The sequence below is a fragment of the Strigops habroptila genome, chromosome 5, assembly GCF_004027225.2.
Source record: "Strigops habroptila isolate Jane chromosome 5, bStrHab1.2.pri, whole genome shotgun sequence".
NCBI lineage: Eukaryota > Metazoa > Chordata > Aves > Psittaciformes > Psittacidae > Strigops > Strigops habroptila.
The window spans coordinates 6,354,867-6,382,513 of NC_044281.2; the positions used below are offsets into that span (position 1 = coordinate 6,354,867).

The following is a 27,647-nucleotide window of genomic DNA, read 5'->3' on the forward strand; positions in this document are numbered from 1 at the left end:
GTACTGACTATCCCAATCTCCCATAAGGAAAGAAGCGATTTCTATGTCCCCAACTGTGAGGGATAGTAAGACCAATTCCTGAAACCACCTAGAAGCACAGTATTCTAATGACATACAACTTGACATTCCCTCTGGACTTGGAACACAGATTATTAATTTGTCCCAGTGTTTCTAAGGCAGATTGATTTTATAGAGATAGAGTTTGAGAGCTTGCCTCAAGGCATGTCTAATTTCAATATATGGCTAAAGACTGAAACTGTTCTGGTGGCTGACTGGATAGAGATATTGTGACAAACTCTGACAGATACACATGGATAGCCCAGCATCTTTATCCCTGCAAGCTACCAGCAGCTGATAACTGGGTACGGCTACATCAATTTCCATAACTTTAGTTCCTGGCCATTTATACTTTATTATCTGAAAAAGGCAGAGGGTGAAATTTGCTTTTCCTACCATTCTCTTGTTCCCAGGCACCTTCCATTGTGCTCCCTTGTCCCTGAGAGGAATTCTAAGATCCTTTACTGATGAGTGTAAATCAGAAATTGTGTGGTCATTGAAGTTTATTAATGGAACATTACTATTGGCAGTACCATGAAAGAGTAGAAAATGAAATATTTCCAATTGTGAGACATGCTTCCTAGAACAGTAAGAATACTTGTTTTGTAAGGAATGCCTTTTAATGCATTGAAGCCTGCACAGTGGAAGAGGACAATGACAAGGGCTATGCTTTGCAGCCAGTGAAATTTCATTAGTGGATTTCCCCAAGCATTTCAGTATCTTACATTTAATTAAATATGGTAATTTAAACCCCAAGCACCATTCAGTCATATCTTGCGGTGATAAGCAGTGAAGCATTTCGTTCCCTCGGATAGATTAACAGATTGACTAGAGTTCAAAATAGGTTTTAGTGTCCCAGCAGGCCTGTTGTATCCAAAACCAACAGAGCTACTCAAAGTCTATCCTTTATTCTAGCCCTGGTACTCTGGTAGAAATCCAGCCTTGATACATCCACCCTCTGCTCCCTACCAAAGGGTCACTGTAATAGTTTCTAGTACCTCAGGCGTGGGTTTTTCTAAACACACATTTGTTTGAGAAAAGATTTTAATTTTAAGCTGTGTTTTTGAGTAAATACTGGTGATAGTATAAGTACATATATATATAATTTAAGTAAATCCAGACTCTGATTGGAATTATTTGCTTTCATGTTCTTATACCGATGATTGATACTGAAAGGGGTTATGCAGAGTTCCTGTTCTCTATGAACCTGCTATAATTGGACTGAATTGTTGAACTGTCCTTATCCTTCTGTCTTTTCTTCATATGTTTTGTAAGATGGCAACACAAAAATACATGTTTAGTATTTTCAGAGCCGCAGTACGAGCTATGGTGCAAAGTCTTGAACTAAGTGCTCATATAGGCAACAGGAAAATGGTGCTTGCAATTAGCACTGAATGAAACGCAGTGTGACACAACAAGCCACATCTAGAAACATGCTCAGTGACTGCAGGCAGAGCTTTTGTGTGTCCAAATAACACCTGTACAGTCTCTTTCCTGGATGCTTTGGCTTCATATATGTAGTCTGAGATGCCAAGTAGTTTTGGTGAAATCCTGGGACACCCATCCCGGGCAGTGTTCAAGGCCAGGTTGGACACAGGCGCTTGGAGCAACCTGCTCTAGTGGCAGGTGTCCCTGCCTGTGGCAGGGGCTTGGAACTGGATGAGCTTTAAGGTCCCTTCAACACAAACCATTCTATGATTCTACGATTTGGGTTGGAAGGAACCTTAAAGATCGTGCAGCTGGCAATGCCATCAGCATGTGGAGCCTGACTTTTCTGAAGCGGCTCCCTGCTTCCCAGAAGAGAATGACAGAGCAAATATGATTTTTCCTTTTCTGTGTCAGATAAACCTTCTTTATGCTCTTTTGGTGCAGCTTCTCCAGCTCTGCTTTCACCCCTGCTCTCAGCAGCCCTATAATTGCAGAGGACTGGGAGCTGGGGTGAAGCTGGCTGTGCTTCTAACCTTGAATGGCTTGTGCTCTTCTATATAGAGCAATTTTTCCTCTGGCTACAAGGCGCTGCCTGAAGAAATCTGACAAAAGAGCAGGAAAGAAAGGGAAGGGCAAGCAAGGGTTAGTTTGAGACACTAAGCAATTCACCCACATTATAATACAGGGTTTTTTTTCTCCCCTGAAGAAAACTTCATAGTGGAAATAAAAGCAGATGTCTTCCTAAATTATTTTAGACTGCCCTTTTCTTTGCGAGGTTGCCTCTTTTTGAAATGATGCTGAAAGCCCTTATAAAACCCTTAACCTTGAGGAAGAGCATGTGTTCAGTAAGAGCAGATGAATTTTAGCCTTCCCCCAGCCCCTGATGTAGGACTCCTGTTGAGGGATGACTCTTCCCCAGTAACATTTTCTTTCGAGGCCGAAAAGACATTTTCCTCTAAACTGAAAACCCACAAAAGTCAAATTGGCTTTTCTATTTATACGTCGGTTCAAGAGTCTTGCTAAACTTTTGCGGTGCAAAAGTGTGTGAATATTGCAGCATTTGATTGCATAGTAGTGTTGTACTGTCTCTACTTGGGAATAGTCAGGGTTGCTAATATTAACTATCTTCTGGGGATCTCTTGCACTGCCATTTACTGATTACAGGGATTCATGGGGATCTTCAGCTGTTGGTAGTAATGAATACTAATTAGAGAGTAGTATTGCACAGAGTGCCAAGCCAGGATCAGGGGTATACGTTTGCACAGCAGTTAACACATAGTTTTTTTTATCTCCCCCGGCTTCTCTAGATGCTGCTGCATCTGATGCTGTGATTACAGTAATGTGGCAATGCAATCGAATGCACAACCAAACTCTTCATAAGCATCTCTTTTTCTGCTAAGTTATTTAAGATTGGAAACGAGGGGGAGCTGGAAGAGGGGGAATGTGCCTGCTAAATGCCAACTCTCTTGGCTTGTTTTCATGGTCATGAGACTTAATGAACTACAGGAAGAGATCATAATTTTGTTGGCAGCAGGATAAGGGCAAAGCTAAAAACTGTCATATCTGCTGGTTATCTTTGGAGCAAAACATGAAAACCCATTAGGGATAGACATCTGGAACAGATGCAGGAGACTACACTGATGTCTCAGAACCTTGAATTTCTCTTTAAGAGTGTGTAGAGAGAAGCTTCTCTTCAGTCAAGAGAGAGTATGCATTCTCCTGACTAAACCACCAAGTACTTTGCATGGGGATCTCTTTGGCCTCACTTTTGGAAAGGTATTTGTAAAATGCCGTGGAAGCAGTTTGTGCAGGAGGCCAGCTCCATTACAAAGTCAAGGTCAGAGTTGTCAAAGGATAAAGAAATATAGAATGTATAATAACGCAGCAATGGTTCGTGAAGTGATTAATTTGTATTTTATTTTCCCCAAAGTGTCTTTACCCAAGCCTTATAAAATGCTCACTTTCTAAGTACGGTTCAGTCTTGATTTTTCATGGAGTTTAACTGAGGAGTAACCAACCCATTCACAGAAGCTAATATATACAAGAGGTGAAATCTTGTCTCCCCTGAAGTCAAGGACAAAACTCCCATTAACTTCAGTGGGGCCAGGATTTCATTTCGTATGTTGCCCAGTAGACCAGAGTGGAACAAGCCCAGTTGCCTTAGGGATTTTTAATATGCAGCTGACTCGGTTGAACAAAAAATGTTTTACTTGTCTGACATTCAGGTAAAAATCATGATGGTACTGAACTTCCTTTTGTCAATTGTATTCTGGGTATCTGTTAAGGTGATGTGATAGACATTCTGCTGTTGGTTGGGCTGGCTGAAAAGGGAGAAAAAAGAGAAAACCCTTGAAAAGTGGGTAATTGCTAATGAAAATGTATTAGGGAAATAGGTGTAGTTTATTTTCTCCCAGCTATTTTTTATTTCTGCAGGGAAGACAGGCAGTAAAACAATCTCTCCAGACTTCTGGCTTCCTTTATTAGGTTTTTTTTTATGCAAAGAGAAAGCAGATGCCCAAGAAAAATGGCAAAATAGATGAAGGTGGGAATTCAAAGCTGGGAGTAGGACAGGAGGAATTTATTTCTCCAGCATCTCCCACCCTATCCAGTTTTGCTCAGTATAACTTCTTTTACAATTTTCTGAACTGTGTTTATACTTCTTGGTAGCAGGTCTAATTAGCATCACGTTCCCTGAAGGCTTCTCCAGGAACAAGCCATACTTGCTGGGTGGCTCCCCTGCTGCTCAGAGCAGCCAACAAAGCCTTGTTGAATCTGGCATGTGTTTCTACTTTAGTAGCCGAAAACACAACCAACAGGTCTCCTTCGCACTGTCTGGGACTGAACAACAGAGAGGCTTAGAGGCTAGCAGAGTTGACCTTCGCATGCTCTGAACTTGGCTAAAACCAGGAGCATGCCCCGAGCTCACTTTTAGTAAGGCACAGAGAGCTGTTTGTATCCGTTTTCTTGCCTGTTTTTGTAAGCAAAGCAACTGATGGTTGGAGTATCCTGCTTTATGCTGGGCTAGTCTGTATTTACATCTCCTTAAACCACACAAAGACTGCTTGTATGCCCCAGGATTTTCGCTATGATTCCAGGAAGGACTGAATCCAAAATGCTGTTTTACTATGCCTGTGTTAGATCATAATTTGCAGGCAGCTGGTGAACACAACAGTGTCTCTCAACAGGGGAGCTTTAAGGACCACAGAGATCAGGAAGCCCACAAATAGCCACGACGCCTGGTTCACTCAGGAATACTGGAGGCTGTTGTTATGAAAACTTGTTACTTAGACCTATTTTGCGGCAATGCTTTCCCCAATCCCATCAACCTTCTTCATTAAAGGAGTGACAGTACCTGCTCTGGAGTATTCTGAGAAAGAATAGCCATTGAACCTCCTGCCTCTTCAGCAGGATAGTCAGGGAACCTGCCCACAATATGCCTGTGTGAGAAATACAAGTGAGAAAGGAATTAAGATCTGAACTTTTCCATCTCGTTGGCCAAGTTGTTAGCTGGTGGGGAAGCATACCCTCCTGTTCAAACACACAGAGCTGAGCTGCTGCCTATGACAGCGGCCTTCTGGCCAGGAAATTCATTGAAACGGTTACAAACCCATGTCTCTTGTTCTGTGGCTCATCAAACACTGAGAGTTCTTAGAGAATTTCTTAGGACTGCACATCACTTTATAGCAGAGCCTTAGCTTGAAGTGTTCCTGTTTATAGCTCTATTCTCCACTTTCAACATCCAGCTTTAAAAAAAAAAAACCAAATACGAATTTTATTTAAATTGGGTTTTAATCTACAAATTCTAGATTGCATTCCCATGGGTGGATCTCCACCCTCCACAGTTCCAATATACTTGCACAATTTGGTGAGGGGGGCAATGAGTGGTAAGGCTTCATGGATGAAGTGGTAAGGCTTCATGGATGGCATGGATAATGTAGGGTGCTTCCAGACCTTTGAGAAAGAGACTAAATATAAGCAATATTTACAGTCCAAAGGCCATTTATATTATAAGACTCTTGAACCTTTTTTCACTTCAGTAGCTTTTTGGATCTCATTAGGAAGATTTCCTGTTTGTTTGGCAATACCATCTTTATGGTGTTACCAAACCATATTCTGTTCCAATGACACTTGACACTTGAGAAAAATCCTTCTCCTACTTTCAAAGAGAATGGTAATGCTTCCTCTAAATGGAATGACATTTTCCCTGGAGAAGAAAATAGCTCAAAAAGGTCAATGTGATTCATAAAAACTGTTTTCTTTTTCCCTTTCTTAAACAACTGGTATCTTCAGGGACTTTCCTAACCTGCTGTTGAGCAGTAGACTCAATTTTAAATGAAGATCCTCGGAACAGAGCATCTGTTGCGTTTCTACAGTACCACGTGTAGGGTTTTGACCCCTAGCTAGTATTAATGTAACACCAATTATGGAAGAATAAACAAATATCTGTCTGTGATTGTAACTGAACATGCAACTGACTTGCATGTTCAACAAGTACTAGTTCTATATGCAAACAGATGCACAACTTTGGCCACTGCATCCCCAGAAATCAGCCTGCATGAACAAAGGGCTCTTAGTGTATTTTCTATTATCATTACTTTTGTTAATCTAGTAAGAATGGGATCGTGGCCTCAAACCTGGCATCATCCAGTTTACTTAGGCCAGGGTTCATTTTTTACAAACAGACAGAAAATAGCTCCATTTTCTGTTAAATGCAGTCTTGTTTTAAATGCTGCTACAGGCCTGGCTTGCAGTAGCGAATTGCTCAAAATCTGATATGAAGACTGTTGCTACTTTTACTAATGCCAGCTGGGAGGAAGGAAAGGCAATATTCACTGCGGGTGAAGAATCATTTTGGAGTCCATTGCCCACTGAATGTGGTATTAGTGCCAGCTTTCAATATTTATTAGTGCTATATTTGGTATTTTTATTGGCTTTTTCACTTCTAAATCATTTACAGCTCTTGGGGACAGAAATCTTTCCCCTTTGGCTACGTATGGTGAGTGTATATCTGAGTGCTAGAGAATTCAATAGAATTTTGGATATTTGGAAGTAGATTCCGGGTCCTAATCTGTATTTTCTGCTGAGCTCTTAGGCAAAAACTCTTCCCTGTGAGGGTGCTTAGGCGCTGGCACAGACTTTTCCCAGAGAAGCTGTGGCTGCCCCATCCCTGGCAGTGTTCAAGGTCAGGTTGGACACAGGGGCTTGGAGCAACCTGCTCTAGTGGAAGGTGTCCCTGCCCATGGCAGGGGGTTGGAGCTGGAGGAGCTTTAAGGTCCCTTCAAGCCAAACCAGTCTAGGATTCTACGACTGGGTCTTCAGTTGAGGGCAATGCAGGGTCTAAGTTCCTGTGGTCATCAGTGACCCTGAGAGGAGATAAATACCACAGGTTTCAGTGGTAGTTTTCTTTTGGGACATCTGTTTACTTTTTCTGGACTTCATCCTTTCCTGTGTACTGTTGTTTAGCAGATCAATTGCTGTCCACTTGTCAGGGAGCAGTATTCTTAAGTCTCGTTTCCCTGTCTGACCTCTTCTGGGTTTTCTTCTTTCTCTTCTAGGTTTAAACAACTGCAATCTTGTAATGCCTGGAAAGCATGCACATACATGGCCTTTGTAGACAAATTCCTCTCTTTATGCTAGCCTCTGAGTTCGGAGGTTAAACCATGGATTCATTTGGCCTGTAAATCTGCACAGAAAAATGCAGTCATTGATCTTCCTGGTCAAAGGTTCATTTTGAAATGTAATGAATCTCAATTTTCATTCTCCATTCACTTTTTGGCAGCATTCTACTCAGAACCATCACAATGGGTTGTCTCATGCATTTGTCATGAGATGCTAATTTGGATTCAACAAAGCTATTTTATATAAGCTTGTTTTCCAGTGGTTGAGAATGACAAAATGCCAGGGTAAAATGAGCAGCCAGCATGCACTCCATGAACAGCCAAGGCTATTCCTATATCTTTGTTCCATCAGATAAGCTCTCTAGGGCTCAAGAGAGTCCTACCAGGCACATCCCACAGTGAACAGCTCTTGAATGAGGAGGATCTCACAAACATGTAGGATGCTTTTGAGCTTGCTTTGCAACAATAGGTCAGATAATTTTAAACTGCCCTCCCCTTTTGAAACATCCTAGAAACAATGAAGTATTCATGATGAGAATCAGTTCTAAGCAATAATACTGAAAGAAAATGAATCCAGATGGTATAAGAACTTGCTCCAAACTTGACCCTAGCATGCTCTTTTGCTTTGCTGGAAGTGTAGATGAGAGATTTATGTTGGAAAATCCTTCTTGGTTCTACCTATGCGGCACTAGCGGCACAACTCAACCTATAAACCAAGACTTAGAGAAGGTGGAGCTGCAGAGGTTCCCATAGTCAGCAACTAGCTTGAAACTTGAACTGGGAAGTAGAAGAGCATTACACCTGCACCTGCATTTTCTGGTGACTCCAAAGGTTGAGCCATCTACAGTCACTGTAGGGCTTTAGCTCACTGGAGATGTGTGAATTTCAGCCTGTGTTTGTTATTTAGATTGCCTACCTGGTTGAATGAATTCAAAACACCCCACTACTTGGTCTGCATTTTCTTTGATTTTTCAATATTTATAGTACCCTGGCACTTTCTTTGCACATCAATCACTGGATCTGACAAATCATCCAGAGTTCACACTCCCTGATGCGTTCTCTGCATGTCACTGAAAGTGAAGAGCTGTCAAACTGAACCGGTGGTCAGGAAAGTCTGGCTGCATGTTGATGGGGAGAGGAGAACGTAAAAAGCTTATGCTCTTGATAAGAGTATTGGAGCGTGTAATGTATTTGAGGGATGTGGTACATGTCAGAAACACCTAGTTCTGAGGCAAGTCAAAACTCAATGAATCTGTTACTTATTATTGTCTCAGCATTTGCAGGGGGAAAATGGTCTAATTGTGCTTTTCCAGCATGTCATAAAAATGTGTAAATGCCAGACCTGGAAGAAGCAACTCCTATTTTCAACGCAATAGCTTCAGTGGGAGCGCTGACACTGCGCTAAGGACTGCAAGCAAAAGCAGAAGCAAATCTTATCGGATTTCATATGGAGGATGCAGTTCTAATAAAAACGTTCACCTAAATGAACAAATGAAATTTGGGGGCAACCCCCAGCACAAACACAGGCTGGGGAAGCAACCTGTGTTTGGGAGCTTTGTTTGCACTGCTTCAAATCAAGGTGATGTGTGCCAGAGTTGAAGATAGGCAAAATATCCTTCTTTGGGTCAGAGCCACTGCTTTAACAGAACTACTAAAAGTTTCTGTTGTGCAGAGGACACAGTGCCCCACTGAAGAAGGGACCTTTAGAAACTGGTATGTGAGAAATCCATTACTTTTCTGGAAAGCAGTGAAATCCTGTCAACAGGAGCAAAGCATGGGTTTAGTAAACAGCTTTACAGAAAAGCCGTCTAATTGGAATGAATGGGGGCCCTAAACTTGAATCAAACCAGCTCAATCAGAAGAGTAAGGGGATGAACAAAGATGGAGGAGTGAAGAGAGACAATCTTCTACTTCCAACTAAAAAGAGAGAAGGGGGTCTGATGAGGTTTTTGCACTGTTTCTTGAGTTAAATTCTGTTTTCTTGTTCACTGTTACTGCTCTCCCCTCTTCGAAACCTGTTCCTCTTATAGTAACTTAGATCTATCAAGTATAGTTAAAAAGGAATGATCATCTCTGGTCTACAATGCAAATCCTTCTGTCTCCGATCGTGTAGCACAGAGTTCTGGCTTTTCTGGGCTCAATTTCTGGTTTAGCACACAACCTGCATAAACGTCCAAGTTTTAACTAGATTAGAATGGTTCTTCAGCATGTCCAAATCACCACCAGGCTTGGTAGGACTCCTTGTTATTGGCAGTTTCTGCTGAAGTTCTGCTCAACCCTGAATGCTGTGGCACCTCCATTCTGACCTATCAAATCGATTCCTTGCCTGGAGGTAACCCCACGCTGTCCTTTACCCATCTGCTGCTCACTCCCCTCCTTGTTCCAGGAGCATCGCTGTTGGTTTTTGCTTAAGTGTTTTCTCTCTGTTCCACATTGCTCAGGGATGGTTATAGTTAAGGCTAAATATTGCTGTTGATTTATGAGAACACACCATTGATTTAAACATTTTGTCTGCTAATAGACTCAACAAGTTACTACCTACTCTGTCCTCTGGCATGGTTTTACATGTGTTATTCTTTCTTTCTGGCCATGGCTTCTCAAGCTAATTGCATAAAAGGCATTGTCAGGAGAAATAAAAAATTGCTCTTTGGAGTAAAAAAGAGCATTTAACTCTTTTCAGGGTAAGAAAAGATGTGGGCTGTGTGCAGAAGAAAAGGGATGAATAGGGGCTGTATGCGGAGGGACAGCAGAGTGTTCTGCACAGAAAAGGGACAAAACCAAAGGGTGGGGGAATCCTTTAAAGAAATAAACCCCTTGTTATTTTGTAGTTCTTGCCTGTTTCTGTGATCTTACCTGACATGGGCTCTCTCAAATAGCAGTGTTGGTTTATTTTAGGTGTCTCTGCTGCAGCATTTTCTTTCCTTTTGTGTGTTTTAGCTCTTTGAAAAAATACTTCCAGAAAAAACAACCTTCTCAAATACAGAATTACTTATAAAGCAAGATTAATTTCCGTAGGCTTCTTGTCATCTTTAATGGGTTTGGACAGAGACATATTCCAAGTGATGTTTTATCTAAGGTCCTGATCCTCCAAGCGTTTACTTATATGTGCAATTGTTATGTATGGAAGTAATTCAGTGGAGTGTCTTGCAGGGAGAAGTGTTTGGAGGTTTGGAAATTTTATTGTTCTGCATAAATATTCAGCTTTAAAAATTTAAGATCAAATGTTGTGAAGCCAACAATGTGCAAGGAGAAACACTCCCATGGAGGAATGAGTGCGAAAGGTTTGTGGGGAAAGGTGATAGCCTTTATTACAGTAACTATAATAATAAGATGGTCTTTTGGGTCCCCAATCCCTGCCTTAGATCTGAAATGATAGAAGTGAGCTTCAAAGCCAAGTAATAGTTGGGAACAGTTGTTGGAGGGGACGGACCTAAATGTGGGCTGTGGTAATTCTCTCTGATAGTTTTATTACAATGTAGTATTATTGGCCAGGAAAGGTAGACCTTTGGCTGACCCAGTACAGTTGTTCTTTAGCTTCTTGAGTTCTTATGGTGAAATAGTCTGTTCTGCTTTGTCATGAAGCTGCTTTACCTTTTCAAGGATCCTCCTGGTCTTTTAAGGATAGCAATAGGTAATTAGTGTACTGGGAAAAGAAAAAGGGAATCACTGTTTTCCCTCTCAGGCAGACGTGGGTCTGAGCCTCCTCTGCCAGGATTCCTGGCTATCCTGCTTCCTGCTGTAAAAACCAGAGGGTGAAAAGGAGCGAAAAGAATTTTTTGGTCTATTGTTACCTTTGAAACTCTGACAAATTATTCCTGGTTTAAAACAGCAATACGTTTTTCTTCTTGAAAAGAATAGGAGATGTGGGAAGGCAGCACTGCAAATCACTGCTAAACTGTTGAAAGACAACAAGAGGCAATATGGGCATGAATAATGCCAAGGAGAAACCAAATGATTTATAGTTCCAATATTGGCTTAAATTAAAAAAAAAAAAAAAAAAAGGAAAAATAAGCAGAAAAACTTGGCAATATTAACACTCACACAATGTTCTGGTGCTCTGATTTTACATGTCCCTCCCTACCCTCAAAAAGTATTGCCAAAAGCTTTCTCAGAGCTCAAATCTGAATTAACTTAGCACTGGGAGAAATGGCTTTCTGAACTCCTTTGCAAGAGCTAGTAACATCCAACCCATGCTGAAAGCTTAGACAAACCTAGAGAAGACAAATATTCAGTTTACCCACCATGGTATGGAAATGAAAATAAGATTAAAGGGACTGGAAAGCAGATTCCTATAAGGTTACTTAGTGGTTTTTGGCTTGACTCTTGCCATGCAGAACAGGTTTGGGCAGAGCTGCTGGTAAGGCTGGTGTGTGGCTATCTGCAGTCACAGTGAAAGCACCTCCTGGTAGACCCAAGGACACCTGGATGTTCCATCCCTGCTCTTGGAGGGAATGGTTTCTGAACTAAGAGCAGGGCATGTCATGGTGTCACACAGCAGTCTCAAGTAGCTGTTGGCCTTGTTACTGAGGAATTCATCAAACTGACTGGAGGTACTTGTGTTTGGGGTAAAATCTGTGCTTACCAGAAACAAGCCTGAGAAAACCAGAAATCCTGCTTCTCTGAAAGCTACAGAGAAGATACGACATTGAACGCTGCACCCGTGCTTTGCTTCCTAGGTCTACGCTTCTTTTCCTGCCTTTCCTTCTCTTTTGACTGGTTTATCAGCCCATGTTTACCAGAGCTGTGAAGCAGGCCATCCTCCTCAAGGGGCTGTCTCAAAAGGTGAAAGGCTGCTCCCCCTCCTTCATTGTCAGACTGTCTCCAGGCTTATTTCCAGTGTCAGCTTCCTGTTGACTGTCTACAGCCTTCAGAGGAATTCAGTTCAGCTGTAAGGACAGTGGGTTGAGCAATCCTTCCTGCGGAGGAAGAACTCCCCTCAGGGGCCAGCACCACGATTGGGGGACTTGGCTGATGGAGTACTGAGTATTCTGGAGCTCACAACTCTCATTAAACACTCATTTGTTTTGATTTTCTTGTATCTTTCCATTCTCGTTAGAGCAAGGTCAGAACTACAGAAGCTGGCTCAAAGAAACGCCAGGTCAAATTCTCCTTGTGTTTACTGAATTCCTTACCTCTGGTCAGCTTATCCTGCCTTCATAGAATACCAAGTCCTGACTTGAATTGGCAGTGTTTCCTGTGCTTAGTATTAGACTTAAGAGACTGAAACAATTATGGCCAGTTTTAAGCAAGATTACTTCGGCTCAGACTAGAAGCTTTGTGAGAATAGCTTTCCTGCAGAGTCAGCCAGAAGGAATCAACAGTACTTTATTAACACAAGATGAATTCTGTAAAGAGGAAAATAAAGCATGCGATTTTTGTAGCAAGGCCAGCCAAAAGAAATAACTTGCCCTCCAACATCACAAGTTTCTTTGGGGTTTGGAATGGAATAGAGAGAGCATTTTGTCCTGTGGGATTTGTTTATGAGAAATCTGAGCAATTGCTTTTGCTTCTTAGAAGTCAAGGTGTTAGCTGAACAAAGCATGTCTCTGGATGGGAAAGAAGGCTGTAAAACTGGGCATGGCTGCTTTAAATTGTTTTACCCCGGCCTGTCACTTGAATCTGAAGATAATGCTTTGAGGAGGGTTGAGAAATGGTGCCCTGGGCAGGTTGAGCACCTGGAGAAGTGTCACTTGCACATAGGCTCTCTGTCAGCTCTCTCAGGATTTTGCCCTCCTCCTTGTTCTGCAATGGTTTTGCTCGTGCTGTATTTCTTCTGCCACCCCCTGACTGTGAAAGGTACTTGAAGTATTCCAAGGGTCTTAGCAGTGGATCAAAAACTCTCTGAAATGACTTTGCTCTCCCTGAACCTATGGCTTATGTGCTGGATGGATAGCTGTGTGCATGCATCATAAATTCAATGCACTTGGCGCATGCCAAACTCCTTGCATGTGCTATGCAGCATTTGCACCCTTTATGTCAGGAAAATTGGGGATAAAAGCCTGAATATGAACAAAGAAGCTTTGTGCTTTGATCTACTCTTATTTAAATACTAGGATAAATATTGCACATAAGAGTAATACATAACGTTTTCTGTCAGTGGTTAAAACAACCCAGCCTACCTGATGCAAGAGTGGTAAAATGATGTGATTTTTATCTGATTTATCATGCTGATTTCACAGTGTGATATAGATGGATAAATCGGAGGTGATATTGAAGGTGGCACCAGACACATTTTTAGTAGCTAGAACTCTAAATCTGCCTTAGGCCTATGGTATCAATGCGGCAATACAGTCTAGTCCGGCATAAGTCTAACTTGCCTTGTTTTTTGCCTCCCTGGATGAAAATGATCTGTATGTGCATACTGTCCTCTTCAACCACTATATCATGGTTGTCCCATTCATGGATCACTGTGCCTCTGACCTGCTGCCTGGCCATGACTTGACTTTAAGCATTTGTAAAGGACAATGTGTAATCAGCATCTGCCAGGCATCACGTTACTGCTTGGGAGAGTGGCTTGCTACTTCATTTAAGACCAGCACTGTAGTGCTGGGCTAATGGCACTACTCAGAGCTAAGACTGCACTTCCTTGGAAAGCGCTTGTGATGCAGAAGAAAAACTTCAGTGCGGAATAAGAAGCTGCAAATGGCACATAGTATGTTCCTAAGTTTTAAAGAAGGCAACCAGATATGTTGCTGTCTTTTGCTGCTGCTAACGTTCTTGTCCACTCCAAGAGTCCTGGTTCTCTGCTGTTTGCACAAGAGTCTAAATGAACAATTCCATGATAGATCTGTGGCAATTTCATGCATATGAAAGCAGTCACAGTGCTTGAGTTTTCGATGTTTGTCTCAATTGGCTTGTGCAGCTTTATCTGAATAAATCACAATCAGATGTAAAACAGTGTAAAACCAGGAAAAAATGGGATCGATACGGGAGAATATTGTAGAGAATCTGTATATAAAGTTACATGTTTACAGACTCCTGTTCAATGCTAATCACCAAATAGCTCAGTAGCAAGAAGAATAGTTTAGAATCTCTGCTTTGGTGATTTAAAAAGGTGTGAGGAAAAAAATAGGAAAATTATGGATAATCTAGGAGCCTGATACAGAATTGAATACCTTTTGTAGCGATCTGGCATTGCCCAATTCTTCTGCACATCCTACACAGTGGGATGCACTCAAATTTAATCAGTTATAAGCACAAAATGGAGCTTTTTTTATTACTATTGCTCATTTACATGATGGTTTAATAATGTGGTTTTTAAGCATCTCTTTGGTAGGTAGGGCCTACAGGCATAGGGATGTCCTTTGGGAATCTGGAGCTGGACTTGCAGCCCATACTCTTGGTAGAAGCAAAGTGCCTGAATATCAGTAACTTCCTTCTATCAAAGTGGTGTAAGAGGTAAGGTGGTGTGGGAAGTGCAAATTTGAAGGGCAGGCTTACTCATTCGCTACATCTTACACTTCTTTTGTGTATGCTTTTTCAATACTGAAGATTTAAATGTACTGTTTCACAGGCCCGTATAGAGGATCAGTTGTCTGGAATGGCCTTATTACAGGATAGCAGAGCTCCCTCAGGCAAAGAATGTACAGATTAGGTTTTGACAGGAATGAAATACAGGCACATACGTGGGAGAGGCTACAATCAGCTGCTCCCACCTTCACTCCCACTAGTTCCCAGGCCTCCTGCAACTGCAAACCTTGCAATACATGAAGAATAAACCTATGATTACACATGATTTCCCAGAAGAGGATGAAGGTGAAATGATATTTTGGGCATAGCATTACCCCCTCTGCAGCAGCTCAGAGAGCTGAACCCATGATGGGAAGCACATGTATGCAATACAAAAGATGGCAGAGCTCCGGCTCTGGAATTTGCTCCCTTGGAGCAATTGTATTTTGACTTGGAATACTTTGAGGACTCCTGCAGCTACACAGAGTGTAGCCTTTAACTTACAGCTATGCTTTAAACCAGTATCTTCAAAAATGGTTGCTGGATTAGAACACTTTCCAGAAAAATCTGTGGGAAAGAGCCAGTCTCCCTGTGTGATGGGGAGCACAAAACAAGAGAGAAAACTTCCTTTCCAACCACCAAAGGATTACTGAGTCAGTAAGATGCTCAAAGAGAGAGGGGAGTATTTGAACAGATTGTAGTTAAGGGTAATGCAGTTTCCTGGATTAGGTAAAAATCTCACTAAAATCCTGAACCAGCTCTTTTACGGTTCTACACTCTTTGCCCAAGTCAAACAATATTGTATTTGGTATGGGATCTCACTGAACAGTACTATGTTGATGTAGTTATTTTGCACAACTAGAGGAGAACTAGCAGCCCCCCTAATGTACACTGTTAAATGTCTCTTATTCAGCAAAGGATGGATAACTTGAAATAATGCTCTTGCGTAAGTCTTAAGGATGCCTGACACAGCAGACAAAACAAAACACAGCTAGTTTGTGGTGCTAATAGCTGGGCCTGTGTAAAGTAATGTAGTATAAGTAGTTCTAATTTCTGTTGTATCTGCACAGGACTGAAATGCACCATGACTTCAAAGCCCTGGACTCTGACCTGGGTAATAAAAACAACCTGCCTGATGGAGTCTGACTTATCTCCCCCCCCGTGCTGAAATTCTCAGCAAAACTGAAACACATTGACTCTGGAAGAAATGGAAGAGACTCAGGTTTCAGGCAAAATCTTGTTCTGCCCACAGAAATGCTACCTTCGAACCTTGTCAGCGTTACGCCAAGATTCAATCGAAGCATAGGATTTGGTCAGATGAAATTTAAGGCTAGCTTTGTATTGGGAAGAGTTTGCCTAGATGCTTACCAAGCCATGCAGCACACTGCCCACCTCACAAAGTGCTGGTCTGGTGCTCTCAAGGGGAATAATCAGCTCAAAGAAAAACAAAAGTCTTGCCTCATGTGCCCTTGATGTGCTTGCCAAGCCTGGGATTGCAGTCAGTGTTCTGCTCTCACCTGGAGCCTGTACCAGCTAGTCCACCGTGGAGATCTAGAGGCTGACGGGATAACCTGCTTCTGCTGCCTGTGTCCTTCTACCTCCTTGACTGCCCGTCACTTCTGCTTAACCCTACTGAAATTTGGTTTATGCCCCAAGCTGAAGGGTATAAGCTCATTCGATTTAATTAACTCTGGATGTTTTATTAACCACCCAAGAACCTACTTTCACTGAAGTTGTGCTCTCAGTGGTACCTTATGGCAGCTGAATTTGAGTCTAATGGCGTATTTGATGGTTGACTCGAAAAGAGATGAGCTGTTTTGTCCAAGGTAAAGGTGAGGGAGGGCAAGGAGAAAGGAGACGGGAGTAGAAGTGCTCTTAGAGGTGTGCTAGATGTTAGACCAATTCCCAGTGTAAACCTGGATTTTCTATGCTAGATGATGCAAGTCTCTGGGTGTGGAATTCACTTGGAATTCAGCACTTAAGTAACTCGTCAACAGTTTGTTAAAGATGTTGGCATACTGAAGCCACACTGCCCTGAATCAGCCTTCTATTCCATCAGTCATTTGGCTGCTATGGTCCCCAGTATGTAAACTCTGAAAACCCCACTGCCAGTGAAAAGAGTGAAACAACTCTATTTTGGAATTAAATCTATTTTCTCTTCTGAGAAAGAGTAACAGGCTGTCATGCCCAGCCACTTGTATGCCTCCATCCTCTCCATACTCAAACATGACTTCCTTACAATCCAGTCTTTTTTCACACACCCACCTGAGCTTGCTTGCTGCCATACACATTTGGGTAGCGCTCTTTTTGCTTTGCCTTGGACACACTTCATATTTTCTATCAGTTTTTGGTTCTAACTGTCCCTATTTTTCCCTCCCCCCAGTTCTATGCCTCTTTTATCCCTCCATTTCCAATTCTGCCTCTCCAGCTCCTTGTGACTGTTTCTGCTACCCCTTTCCTCTGCTTGTGTCAGTCCATGTCTCCTTTCTTCTTTGCATTCTGCAGAGCCAAGGTTGAAAATGTCTTTCTTTTTTTTTTACCTCCTTTGCTTGCTTTTCCAAAGAGATAATTCTGTGGAGCAAGGGCTGTAGCTTGGGAGCCACTGCTCTGTGCCTCTTGTTCATTTTTATTCTCCTTACTTCTAAGCTTTTCCTTAGTCTTTCTCTTCCCAGAATATCCCTCAAACACCTCTTCTCTGCCAGCCACTGGCTTGTCACTGCCTTTCTGTCCTTCTACCAGGCACCAGTGGGACTCCTGATTCTTTTTTTCTCTGCCTGTTTCTTGTTCCTGTATTCCAGCAGATCTTCATCCACTTTGCTTGTTGGAAGTGGGGAAAACTGGTTCTTCTACCTGCTCTGTATTAACTTGCTGGAGAATATACGTCTCCCTACCACAGTGGAGTGAAAAAAATAGCTGGGCTGGGTCTCTTCCTCTTTGCCATGGGATTCATTCCCTTCTTTCTTTCTTATTGATTAAGACTATGCTATGCTGATCAAACCAAGAATAGATCAGAAGGTAGAGCAGGCCCCTCTCTGTCAAGCACAGTAGGTATCTAGCTGGACTACTGGAACAGAAACCAGCTCTGAGGTGAAAATCGGACCCTAACTATCAGTGTTAAATATCCCACTTCCCTGTTTCTGCCTGTGTTAGGAGTCTGCTTGAGATAGGAATGAAGAAAGTGAAGTGTGGGAGAACTGGAACAGAACATACCCATTGAACAGGGCACACTGCTGCAGCATTTGCCAGGAAAAGGCCAGTCTGTTCTTTCAGATGTGTAGAGCTTATTGCTGCTGGCAAGTGAGAGTCCTGGAATGTAACTGCTGTTTGTGTCTCTGTGAGTATCTATGACAACAAACAAATCTCAGGTTTGGGAAGCGTCCTTGAGAATTATCAGTGGGGGGTTTGTTGCATTATGTTGGTAACACTTAGCATTTTCAGACTCTTAATCCCTAAGTATTACTATAGATGGGTATGAGTACTTTAGGAAAAAGAACTAATTAGTTACAAGATTGTTTTTCCTTGTTTGCGAATGGGACCAACTCAGAGTAATGCTATTTACTTTAGCTGATTCCAGACTTCTAGACATAAAAAGGAGTGAACATTTTTAGGAGCTTTAATGCTAAGCAGGAGGCTTAGGCTCAAGGCCAAGGGACTGTGAGTATCTGTGGGTCACTTTCAGCCATGTGAAGAAGGCAGAAAAGGGAATCTAACCTAAATTTGTTGTAACAGTCAGTGTTGCTTCTGCAGTGCTGCAAATCAAAAAGTACGAAGCAAATGAAGCCAGGAATTCATCCTACAGAATAATGCTCAGGATAGGCATGCCTGCAAGAACAAGGCTAGAAGTGCCAGCAGGAGAGGACAGAGGAACTTGTCCTTGTACTAAGATTAAGGTTTTGGTCCTCTGATTTCTTCTTGCTGAGCAGCAGCTGTACCCCTAAAAGCGTGTGCTGAGGCTTAGTGCTTTGGCCTTACATGCTGCATCCATTTACTCCCATGTTCCATACTGTTCTCTTGTGAGTGAGAGAGGGAGAATAAAGAGGTGTCCTGTTTTTATGTGCAGAACTACACCTATGGCTGTCTCCACATCACACTGCCTAACTTGCTGGAACTGGGCCTGTGATGGGGAGGCTGTGGATCCCCTAAAATATCTGGAAAAGTTATGCACCAAAAAAGGGACTTGGAAAGCCCGGTTACTGGCAGCATAGGGGGAAAGGTCGTGCAAGACCTGCTTCCTCTCATCTATTGCTGGCTTTTCTGAGGCTTCCTGGGGCATGTCTCCCAAGTATGTGACTGCTCTCGTCCCTCTTGTATTCTAATCTCTGATGAGTAACCTCATCTGGGTTACTCTCTTCATGAGCAGCTGTGCACTGCAGTGCACTGGGCAGCAACTGACAGCACCAAAACAGCTGCAGTCATTTTCCACTTCTGGTTTTAGCACTTCCCCAGTGTCCCTGCCTGACATTATCCATTACAAAGCTCTGTTTCTCAGCTGGTTACAGATTTGTCAAGCTGTTAACTATTTGGACTGAAAGTTTAGATGTTTGTCAGTCCATTTACAATACAGATGTCTGAAAATAAGGGCTCAAATGATCCAGGTTTTTCCCAGATGGAGACAAACTGGGGCTGAAATGGGGTGGGCAAAAGGTAAAGTCTTTCTGGGCAAAGTGGTTTAGAAGAAAGCGGGTTGAGGAGCGGAGTGGAGGAGGACAGGCTGGTCTGAAGAAGAACCATGGTCATTATGGCTTTGCTAATGTGTGTTCAGATCTGGATGAGCTTTTAATGTCACTAATGCATAATTTATATGCAAGCATGGCAAGAGGTGTGCAATGCAAATCATGCCTGATGAAGAGATGAATATGTGCTTGCAGATGCTGAAGTTCTGAGCATCCCACAGAATGCTGAGGAAATCACAAAGCCTGTGACTGAGGTTTTCAGCAGAAAAGCCCAAAGTGCCATGGCACTGAAATAGTTTCCCCGATACTGCACTGGTGCTGACCAGAGCAAGAATATGTGTTTCTGCCTGTAACACCCTTGGAAAAGCCCTGATATTGATAAACTTGCTCAGAAACAAGTGTCTTATTCTATGAATCCTCCTGGAAGTGGATGGGAGTTTGCTTAGAGTAAGGAGTTAGCTGTGTTAAATAGTATCAGGACCCTATTTTCAGTAATGAAGTCAGAACGCAAACTGACAGGGAAAGGAGAGATCATTCAGGAAAAGCCACTAACGACTTTAGGATTTAAGATATCTGAATGTTAATCTGGAAGGGAATAGTAGTGTTGGGAAAGCTGATGAAGATGTGCTTATGCAGCATGGTGCACTTGGTGATTAAATGAGGATGAGGATGACTTCTTACGTTGAAAACTCCCTGGGAAGGTTGATTTTTCACCTGTGATGTTGTAAGAATCTTCTTTGTGTTCCTTCGTTATTTCAAACTTTTGATTGTTCAATGACCAAAGTTAAGGCTCAGCAGCAGTCCTTTGCATGTGGTTTTAATCGCTGCAGAGAGGTGGCAATCATAAATTGAAGTGTAAATTCAAGGAGCCTCACAAAACTGGAAAGCCAACATATTTCAGAGTTTGTGGTGATTTAGGAAGCAGATCTAGTGATGTTATCAATGCCTCTCTGGAGGCGTGACACCAGGGTTCAACTGGTCTTACTGTTTCAGATACCTGCCACCAAGATTTATATCTTGCTTCACCAAGTATGAGAAATATAGGAATCCAGGGGCTTCTGGCTGATCCCCCCAAAAGCCATCAACCTGCCTCCATTCATGTCAGCACAGTCGTAAATTGTTAGCGTGCACTGAAGTAGGCAACTTCTGCCACTGCACAGAAGCTTCCAGAGGTATCCCCTGCCTCCTGTAAATCCTCGGGCACCCAATGAAGTAGATTAACTGCAGATGGACACAGTAAGTTATTCCTCCTTTGGAATTAGAGGCTTTCACACTTTTCAAAAGAGGACTGTGTGGTGTTCCCATAAGCAAGAAAGAAGGACTGAAGCCGTGCTGTTTATTTGCTTTTAAATGGCTGTTAAATCTAGATAGATGATGCCAAACAATGGGAAAACAGGTGGCAGAACTGTGGGCTTCATTCTCTCCTGCCATAGACAAACAATCCTTTTGCTTATGATAACTTATTTTCCCTCTGTTTAAAGAAACCCGGTGGGCTATTTGCTCTGGTACTCCTCTGGTAAGCCCAGTGATGCATTTACATTCCATTCTGTTGCTCACTCTAGCCCTGAAGATATCTGCCAAAATGAGTCAATAGAGAACTACCGAGTGGAAGCTTTAAGAATGTGTTAGGAAAGGCTTGAACGTTACCCATTAATGTTTACAGCTCCTAATTATCTTAATTAATCAGTCTTGGAGGTTGACTCACCCAGGAGCCCAAAGGGAGGATGTTAGCTCCCACAGATGTACTTGAACTCAGCAGCGTGGCTGCTTGCAGCGAGGAGCTCAGCATGACCGAGCTGCCAGAATACTGATGCAGGGTCCTGGGCAGGTTTTGCTGCCAGAGCTATGTGCTATCATGGCTCTGTTGGATTTTGAAGCTAGCTTGGATTGTCTACACGAGGTGAAGTCAAACATCTGGGAGCAGGCTTGAGCCGTGGTCAGGGAGATTGATGTTAAGCATAAGCTGTTTCTGCACAATGGCCTGTTGGCATTCGGACAGCACTTGGTACCAGCACTAACTGTTAGGATATGGAGATTGCTGCCTTTGCAACATTTGAAGTTGTTGGCTCTGTCAGAAAACAGAGGTGAAATGACTGATAGAGAAAATGGACGTTGTCTCATATTAATCTCTCTGGAATTTTGCAGGAAGACCAAGCATTTAGGCAGAGGAAGACACCTAAGTCTGTGCCCATCCTCTTTCAGAGCTTCATGTCCCACAATTCAGAGCTTGTCTTCACCTTTCCAAGGAAAACAAGAAGACTCGGAAAAGAGACACAACCCAGACTGGCTGTAAGCATTTCAGAAAGAGCTTCTGCTTGTTTTCTGCTATACCTTAAAGAATTTGGCTTGTGTAGGCTTTCAATGCACTAAGTACAAGAGGACAGGAGAAGATACATTCAACTCCAGTGAACAGGTAAGGACAGGAGAAAACTGTGGTGCAGATACAGACCTCTTTCTAATTTAGTTTGGCTCATCCTCATCAGATGAAACTTCAGACAACCACTTATCCCCATTTGCAGGATATCCTGATTTTTATGTTGAGCTCACAGCTGCTTCTGGCTAGTAGTTTTTGCTTCCAAATGGAATGTCACATGCAAGTGGCTTGTGGGTGTGTGACAATCCTTTAATGATGACAGGGAAAACAAGTAATGACAATATGGATTAGGTGAAAGAGAGTGGTTCCATCACCCATCTATAAATGGCTCCTGTGGGCAGTAACTCCTGTCTGTGCTGAATATAAAGTACTAGACATCAGAGAGGTATTTTTTGGTAGGTTCCTACAGAAGAAATGCCCTTGCAGGAGTGGCAGAGAGGAAGGGAATGCATCTTCCAGAGTAACAGGGCATTGTATGGAAAGAGGACTGTGATTAAGGGACTGGTAATGTCCCTGGTTGTGTTCCAAGCATTTCCAGACTGGAGCTTGCTCTTTGAGACCTGTCTGCCATAGTGCCTCACTGCACTAAACCTGGTTATTGAGCAATTTTCCTATCAGCTGTTTTGTGAGCTGTTGCCATGCTGCGTAGAGACTGCGATCCATGTCACTTGGAAAGCACTCCTGGCAGGCTGAGGGCACGAATGATGAGCCAGCTGGGACTGAAAAACAACACTGGTCCAGATGGATTTAAAGTGACAATTCCCTCGGAACCAGAGTTGTGTGGGGAGGGTTGGCACTGCCGAGGTGTCATCTGTCTCTGTCCTGTTGGCAAGACTTCAGCTGCTGATGGATTGCCTGGCAACTTCTCATGCACGTTAACATTAACTTCATAAAGAGCAGTGTGTAGAGAGTGTGAAATGTGATACGCGCAGTACCTGACACAAATGAATACTTGCCCTATTCTGAGGAGTTTCAGTGCAAAAACCTCTCTCTCCCCATTCATCTTCCTCCCACCTCCCCTTTCCCCACCCCCTGCTACTACCTAGGGACTCCCATGGACAGGCATATTGGCAGTAAACTCAGCTCAACAAAACAGTCTTGTGAAAAAGGGAAATATAACACGATCACTTCCTATTTCTTTCCCCTTTCCTCTGCATCAAAGCCTGGGCCTGGCTGTCAGGAATGTTCAAAATGAATAAATAAAGCGCAGGAACCCCCTGCTTCAGAAGGAGCCTCATTCACTCACCATGAAGCTTGGCCAATTCTTTTTCTGACAGTACTCAAGTCAGCAGGCAGAGCAAGAAGATCATTCAAAGCTAATCAGTAAAGTGTAAACCTATTATGAAAGCACATTTACCCCTCGCCTCCTCCTTCCTCCAGAAAACCAATCCCCAAATCTGTGGGAATAACACATAACATACATAAAAGTCGCTATTACTTAGATCCCCTGTTATTAGGTCAGCAATGCCACTGATGAAATGCTCCCCAGAGCACTGAGCATTGGCATATAAATCCTCCAAGAAATCCACAGCATAATTTGTTACAGCTAGAGGGCATAAGACACATTAGAGCAAAGCCTGTGTATTAGGCTCTCCCCTGTGATTCTTGAGGCTATCTCTGGTAATAAAAACCTCATCTTGATTTCTTATCCTTCATATTGATTTCTGTCAGAGAAGACTTTTCTTAGACAAAGATACTACTATATCTCTCTCTATAATAAGGGGATCCTTCTCCCCTTTTCTCCCCACCCCTTTTAAGATTTATTTTAGGGATGACTCTGAGGAAGACGTATAATTTGGGAACTGTTGGTGGGTAAAGAGTGGTGAAGACCATGATGGTGGATTCAGCGTATGCACTGCAAAACTCAAAACGGGGAACTAGAGAAAAATGGGTTTGGTCTGCACTGGTACAGGAAATTGAAACTAAAACCCCAGCTATGCAACTGCTATATCTTAATATGAAACTCTGTTCTTAACGGATGGAATCCGTGGGAGTCAAGTGATTAAAACCCAGGCTCAGATGTATATAATCATGGCAACTGTTAATTCTGGAACGCTTGTACTGCACTACTTGTATGGTGCAAAGGGACAAGGCCAAAGAGGAATCTAGAAAGCTTTATGTGAATACTTTGCAAGGCAAATAAGAGTTCCACGGAAGTCAACACAGATAAACTGAATGATGTATGGTAAGGCTGCAAAATGCACAGTGTTCTATCCAAAATAGTTTGTTTTCCCTGCAGTAGGATTCCTGTAAGCAACTGGAACATTTTCATTTATCTGTTCCTTTGGGTTTTGCTTTATTTTGCTGTTTTAGAACCTATCCTCATAAGAAGCTGTTTGGCTCTTGAAATGACTGCAGCCATGCCTGTTCCCTTGTGCAAAGCAAGCGGTAAATCTTTACAGCAGTTCTTACAAGTGGAGAAGTTTAATATGTGCTCGTTGCTTTTGTAATCTAAGAGCAGCTGTGTTGAAAGACAATACTTGCTAATTGCATTTCCTATCACATCCCTTTCCAGTTGGAGGATAAAATATGGAAGTTTGGGTTTATTTTTTTTTAGTACATACAGCAAAATTTATTCAAAAGAATCTTTGTTCCCCCTTAACTATCTGTTTATTTAATAGACGATGGAAAATGGGAGACTCTGTCAAAAGACTTAGTTACAAGAATAATTTATGAGCTACATTTAGCTGTTGATCTGGCAGACTGGCTTAGTGCAGAGCCAAAATATATCCTGGCAGGTAATAATGTAAATCTTCAGCTCTGGCCCACTCTTCAGCAAGCCAAGCAGGAGCAGGATACGACTCCTGCTAGTTCTGCAGTGTCTCTGGCAGGCACCACACAGAACGCTTGGCTCTGCATGACAAACATGCTCCCATGTGGAGAAATTTGCTGGGTTTATTTTTCTTTTTAACCTATTTTGGATGCAAGTGGATGTGTCTGTGAGGAAAACTATTCTGGTCACTTAAAAAGAAGCCTCCTGTGAAGAGCAAGAGGGCAGGCAGCTCACCGACTCCTCTCAGCCCTGTAGCTCCCTGCATCACTCAGCTGGATTCCAATGAACTAAGCTATTGGGTGATGTCCAGCCTTTCTGAAGCTGATGGCAGCTCTCCCAGTGGCTTCACTGGGTGCAGGATTTTATCCACCACACTGCTAAATCATCAGCGTCGCTTTTATCAATGAGATCTGTCTAGTCTTGGCTATAGCATGCGTTGCTGAATTTGGGAGATCATGATGGACAGTTAACTTAAAAGGAGAGAATAACAGGGAGTGTGATCAAACACGCTGCTCTCACAGCAACAAGTCTGACACTGCCCCTGTGCTATCAGAGATGTCACTGCACTTGGGCATGCCACATAACTGTACCTGCAGCATCTCTTTAACTGTTTTCTATCAAAATGGACTGATTTAGCTTAAAACTGCTTTCTGGTTACTTTTTAGTATCGGATTGTTTCAGATGGTTGGGTAGAAAAGCAGCTCTGTATGTGGTGGTTGGACAAGGTTGGAGGGGAGCTGTTTTCCTAGTCTATCTCAGATGCAGCAGAAAAACACATCTACATAAAGGCTTGTCTGCAAGCAGTGGTGTCCTTGTTTAACTCTGTGTGTATATTTTAGTCCCATTTAATACAATCACTTACTTGGGAAAAGCATATCTGTAAAGCTATCCAAGATGAGTTAATGTAGTGCATATATTCAAACATCTGCTTTAATCTTTGTTAATTTTCAAGTCTAGATGAGATTCGAGACTGCTGGACTTGACAAGACCAGACCAGCTAACTTAAAGGTTAGCTAGAGAACTCCTTATAACTTGTTTAATCACATATTTATATGCTGGGATACTGACTATGTCTGCCTATAGCTTTGAAGTCTCACATAAAGTTGGGCCCCTGGGCACATGTGGGATATAAATGTAGCAATGAGGTCCCATTTCACTTATAAGGGCTACTGAATAAGAAAGCTCAGCATTTATAGTCCACCTTACATCTGTAGAGACGTGAGACCAAGGTGGCTTATGCATTAGGTAGCAAGGGTTTTGATGAACTGCTCATTCAGCCATCCCTCTCCACCTCCCTTGATTTGAATGACGGCTTCAGCTTCTTCCAAATGATCCTTTGGATTGGTTAGGCTCTTGGATGGCTCTGCTGTTGCATGTCTCCATGGAATGGATTTTACTTTTAATAATGTCTTATAGCTGTCTTTAAAGAGGCTTATGGCTCAGCCTTATTCTCTGGGAGACTGACTGTTCTCTGCTAATCTTCTGTAGAAACATAGTTATTGGTTCGCACAGTATTTCGGTTAGTTCTCCTCAAGCTCTAGAGTCAAGTTAATTGGACGCAATTGACCTATGTTAGAGAATTGCTATTAGATGAGTAATATTTAGCAAAGGAAATAAGATCTTTCTATACCTCGGAACATGCTGGGAGTTGGGGGGAGCAGCAGGAAACAGCAGCTCAAGAACTGTGCAGACCTGGCGCTAGGAACAGGGTTGATTCAGGGACGGGGGAAGTGCTTTGTAATAACTGAGGTTTGTAAAACTGCAGTTCTTGCTAAAGGAGAGCTAGACTGGGAAAAAACATGCTGGAGTCTGGAGTGTCTGTAAGAGGTGAAAGAACAAGACAGAAGAGAAATAGCTTTTATAGAAATACAGTGGCAGATCTGTGAGTATTATGTTTGATTGCTTTTTTTTCTTAGCAAACACTATCCTGTCACATAGCCACTGAAACCTGATTAAAGCAGGCCAGTGATCAACAGAGCAGGATTTCATCGGAATGCTTTTGTGTTTCCAACTGGAAGCTGCATGCTGAAGGCAGGTCCAGTACCCTGAAAAAAACACTGAATGATGAATGGACATGACACTAGTCCACAAGACAAAACCAAGGCCTGTAACATCACCAAGCAGCTCAAGACACAAATACTGGAATTGTTTTTGCTGAGCAGTTTTATGCAGAGCAGCTGAAACGTTGCTGCTAAATCCTGGAACTTTTGGGCACTTTTGCAATTTACTTTTGGATGCTTACCCGCTTGATGGGGTAAATCCTGGAAAAAATGTACTTAAATCATAAAACCAGCCTGTTAGTACAAGGACCTATATACTTTAGTGCAAGTATTGCCCTATTAAAATTGCTGGTCTGAAAACTTCTTTGAGTAAAGTAAACTTCCTGAGAGAACTATAGGTGTCAGCACTCAGTTTAGAATGTGTAAGTATGTGCTTAACTCTACTGAGACGTGAAGTTTCACTGAGATCAGCAGCACTATGCAAGTAAAGTTACATTTGAAGGAGTGTCTTGAAGGTCAGGCCTCAAGTACGAAAGTACTTCAGATTCATATTGGCTTGCTGGATAATACCAGCAGCAGGCATCTGGATTGCAGAACCAGTGACGTGATGTGATTTGCTATGGCAAATAATTATACTTCTACCTCATGGAAGACTGCGTTCTCTCTCTTAAAACTTATGTATTCAGACAGAGGAAAAAAAAGTCAGTGTTCCTAAACTTTAAGTATGTTTCTTGTAATTCCAAAGCACTTTAATGTCTATGGACCTGATTATGCAGTCAGTATTTCAAGATGCACCTCTGGTCCCTGCTGGACTGTGCTAGGAGTGTATGACTATTCTGGTGTCCCCAGTTAGGAATCCTGCTGCTCAGGAACTTAGCTCTGCAGCAGGTGCAGAACTGGCTCTTCAGCTGGGACCAGGATCACCACCTTAAGGTGAATTTTGCAATTTGGAAGAACTGCAAAATCAGGCTCTTTGGGGCAAATGGACTTAGGAAGGGGCTCACCTGCACTCAATGAAACACTGGCCAATCTGATCCTGGAGAGTTTCCTTGATGCTGAGCCCCTCTGTTTCTCTCAGCTTGTTCTTGATGGATATCTCGTCGTCTCTCTCCCGGATCTCACCTTGCGGGGCATTTACTTGCCCAGCATCCATCTGCGGAATATTCATTGCCCTTAAGTGAGGAGGTAGGCTCTGAAAACAGCAAGAGGAGAAAATAAAATACATGAATTAAAAGAAACTTAATATGAACTGGAAAGCCAGGCTGACAGTGAATC

The 27,647-nt window shown here is 42.5% G+C and overlaps 1 protein-coding gene across 3 annotated transcripts in view; it reads right to left on the reverse strand.

The window, feature by feature from the left end:
- The window catches only part of IQCA1 (IQ motif containing with AAA domain 1), a 99,539-nt gene that overhangs the window by 45,372 nt on the left and 26,520 nt on the right, over nucleotides 1–27,647 (reverse strand). For all 3 annotated transcript variants that reach the window (XM_030488458.1, XM_030488456.1, XM_030488457.1), the window contains 2 exons: nucleotides 27,377–27,564; nucleotides 4,838–4,922 (listed from right to left, as the gene is read on the reverse strand). In XM_030488458.1, coding sequence (XP_030344318.1) covers nucleotides 4,838–4,922; nucleotides 27,377–27,564 — 273 coding nt within the window. The remainder of the gene's footprint in view (nucleotides 1–4,837; nucleotides 4,923–27,376; nucleotides 27,565–27,647) is intronic.